This window comes from Mus caroli, chromosome 3, assembly GCF_900094665.2.
Source record: "Mus caroli chromosome 3, CAROLI_EIJ_v1.1, whole genome shotgun sequence".
Taxonomy (NCBI): Eukaryota; Metazoa; Chordata; class Mammalia; order Rodentia; family Muridae; genus Mus; species Mus caroli.
The window spans coordinates 35303145-35306736 of NC_034572.1; the positions used below are offsets into that span (position 1 = coordinate 35303145).

At 36.9% G+C, this 3592-nt stretch overlaps 1 protein-coding gene across 1 annotated transcript in view; it reads left to right on the forward strand.

Annotated features, from left to right (window-relative positions):
- The window catches only part of Slc25a31 (solute carrier family 25 member 31), a 17414-nt gene that overhangs the window by 11507 nt on the left and 2315 nt on the right, over positions 1–3592 (forward strand). The window contains exons 3-5 of the mRNA XM_021158461.1: positions 602–719; positions 1600–1754; positions 2760–2885. Coding sequence (XP_021014120.1) covers positions 602–719; positions 1600–1754; positions 2760–2885 — 399 coding nt within the window. The remainder of the gene's footprint in view (positions 1–601; positions 720–1599; positions 1755–2759; positions 2886–3592) is intronic.

The window sequence follows — 3592 nt, forward strand, 5'->3', positions numbered from 1 at the left end:
TGGAAAGAGAGGCCCATTGGACTTGCAAACTTTAGATGCCCCAATATAGGGGAATGCCAGGGCCAAAAGAATGGGAATGGGTGGGTAGGGAAGTGGGGGGAGGTACGGGAGACTTTTGGGATAGCATTGGAAATGTAATTGAGGAAAATATGTAATAAAAAAATATTAAAAATTAAAAAAAAACATGAAACAACTGTCTACTAGGAAAGGATAAAGTTAGGAGTTTCAAACTGTCCAAGACTTAAAACTAACACTAGAAATACTAGCACTGAGTATAGCAGGAGACTGAATATGACTAGAATATTTCACTTTCATCTTATTGGTTACAAAGGCCTTCTGCCCTGCATTTTCCTTAACAGTTCCAGTTTAGATAATCAGTTCTTTTCCCATAAGCCCTTAATGCTGTCCTGGGCTCTTCTCAACATGGAAGTGGGGTGGGGGAGAATACATGGATATGAGGGAAATGTTTTGCATGTTGTTATAGATGTTTATAAGAGCAGTTTATAAATCTTGGGCTTTTTTAACCTTTGTGAAAATTAGTTCATTAGCTATTTGAACAGTTAGATTCTACAGTTTAATGCTTTTTAAATTTGTGTTTTAGTTCTGGAGATGGTTTCTAGCAAACCTGGCTTCTGGAGGGGCTGCTGGAGCAACATCCTTGTGTGTAGTATACCCACTAGATTTTGCCAGAACCCGATTAGGTGTTGATATTGGAAAAGGTACAGAGTTTTGTTGTTGCTGTTGTTGTTTGTTTTGTTTTGGTGAGGGCTGTTTTTCTTTTCTGAGACAGGATTTCTTTGTGTAGACCTAACTGTCCTGGAACTTACTCTGTAGATTAGGCTGGCCTAGAACTCAGAGATCTGCCTGCCTCTGCTTCCTGAGTTCTGGGATTAAACATTGTACTGAGTTTTTATAAGCATTAACTATTTCTTTGTACTTTGAATCATTTGTGTGCCAAAGTTGTTACCAAATACAAGTTTTTTGAGATTTAATTATGTGTATCTGTCTGTGTGAGTGAATGCCATGTTTGTAGAGGCCAGAAGTGAGTGTTGGAGTCTCTGGAATTTAAGTTGCAGGCACTTGTGACCCATCTAGCCTAAATGCTTGAAATTGAACTCATGTCCTCTGGAAGAACAGCAGACACCCTTGTATTAGAGTAACTAATTTTTCTTTCTCTTTAAAATTAGAGAAAATGGAAATGGAGATTTAACAGTAGTGAACACAAAGCTTGTTTGTAACTTTTTTTTTTAAATCATAGATCCTTCTGTATTTGTTGTTTATAGTGATTCTTTTTCTCTGGGTGACAAACAACTCTCACCCTGGAAATCGCCTTTGTTTCCTCCCAAGTATTTTTTCATAATTTCTGACAATTTGGATGAAATAGTTCGAGTCAAGCTGCCTAAATTACTTTTGTAAGAGATTAAAATTTTCAGGTAATTTCTTTTGAAATACTTTTTGAAACCTTCCTTGGATGAATGGGAAGATTATTTGTGTCCTTTAATTAGAAATTTTATCATTTGAATCTTTAAAATGTTTAATTACTTTGACTAAAATGTTTGATATAAATGTTACCTAATAGTTTTCAATGCTTTATTTTAGGTCCTGAGCAGCGGCAGTTCACAGGTTTGGGTGACTGCATTATGAAAATAGCCAAGTCAGATGGACTGATTGGTCTATACCAAGGGTTTGGTGTCTCTGTTCAGGGTATCATTGTTTACCGAGCCTCTTATTTTGGAGCTTATGACACCGTTAAGGTAATTGAGTGACTTTAAGTGGGTCTAATAAACACATGGTTTGTTCTTTTTACTCTAATCAGTGTATTCTAATATATAATTAAATACATAAAACAAAATGAATGATAAAATAGGAGAAAAGAAGCTGGGCATGGTGGCGCATGCCTTTAATCCCAGCACTTGGGAGGCAGAGGCAGGCAGATTTCTGAGTTCAAGGCCAGCCTGATCTACAGAGTGAGTTCCAGGACAGCCAGGGCTACACAGAGAAACCCTGTCTTGAAAAAAGAAAAATAGGAGAAAAGAAATTTTATTAATCCATCAGTGTCATAATTAGTTAAGTTATAACTATTATGACTGATTGTACATGATACTTTTGTCAACAATGAAGCATTTAAGGTTTTTGCATCATATACAGGATGTTGCAGAAAGTGTCCTCGTTTGACCTCCATATCTTTAGCAGAAAAAAAGAGACATGTTCTAACTTTTTCTGATTTATGTTAATTTTATTATCACTTTATATGCAGATAATCAGTGTAGGAACTAGGGAAGGGCTAATTAAATGAGGCTTGGTTTATGCACTGGCTGCTGTTGGATTCTGTGTGGAACTTTCCAGGTTCCTTTGTAGTTTGCCTTTTGAGTTCAGACTTTAATAGCACTTTTTAATGGAGGAAAAAGACAGATTATAATAATGGCTGCCACTTTGAACTGTTACTTAGTTCTAGAAACCTTATTAAGTGTTCTACAATTTCATGATCCTAACAATTGCTAAGAAACATATTCATTAAATGACAAGCAAACATCTTTGCTCTTAGTCACTGTAGCATGTGACTCTGGAAGCCAGATCCAGGGCCTCTGCTTGAGAGCCAGGCACCACTGACCTTCTTTCTCAGCTGCAGATGTTCGTTTTTGTTCTTACTGCATGTTAAATATTTCATCTTTTATATAAGTATAAAACTCTTTTAATTAAGAATTTAATATAACTTTGGAAAATTAGATTATTGCTTACTTGATGTATTTTTCTCCTAGGGCTTATTGCCAAAGCCAAAGGAAACCCCATTTCTTGTCTCTTTTATCATTGCTCAAATCGTGACTACCTGTTCTGGAATACTCTCCTATCCCTTTGACACAGTTAGAAGACGTATGATGATGCAGGTAATGTATTTGTAAGTTTAACTGACTCAGTCTGTACCTTACAAACACAAATGTGATGTTTTTGAGTTTCAGAGACCTTTTAGCTGAAGGTTAGTTTGATTCTTACTGTAAAAGAGTCAGCAGCCAGCAAAGCTTCCTTTCTGGTGTGAAAACAAAACTGCCTTTCCACTCCTTAATTCCCGGGAGTGTGGATGGGATGATAGAGACTAGATGAATTTATTCATCTTTTTACATTTTTGGAATAATTTATTATTTGACGTGTATGGATGTTTTGCTTTTGTGTATGTCTATGTGTGCACCACCTGTGTGCCCAAGGTAGATAGGAGAGGGCATTTGATACTGAGGAACTCAATTTACACGTAACTGTGAGCTACCATGTGAGTTCTGGAAATCAAACTTAGGTCCTCTGAAAGATCAGCAACTGTTCTAAGCAGGGAGGAATCTCTTCAGCTTCAAGTGTATCCATCTTAACTGAAATAATACCTTAAGCAAAGTAAACTCAGTTATAGGCTATTAGCAAAACAATTTCCTCTTTGCTATATTTTGATAAAAAGTATGTAATTTTGAACTCCAAGGTTTAAAAAGTATTTAAAATATCCCATGTTCCAAGGCCGGGCGTGGTGGTGCACGCCTTTAATCCCAGCACTCGGGAGGCAGAGGCAGGCGGATTTCTGAGTTCGAGGCCAGCCTGGTCTACAAAGTGAGTG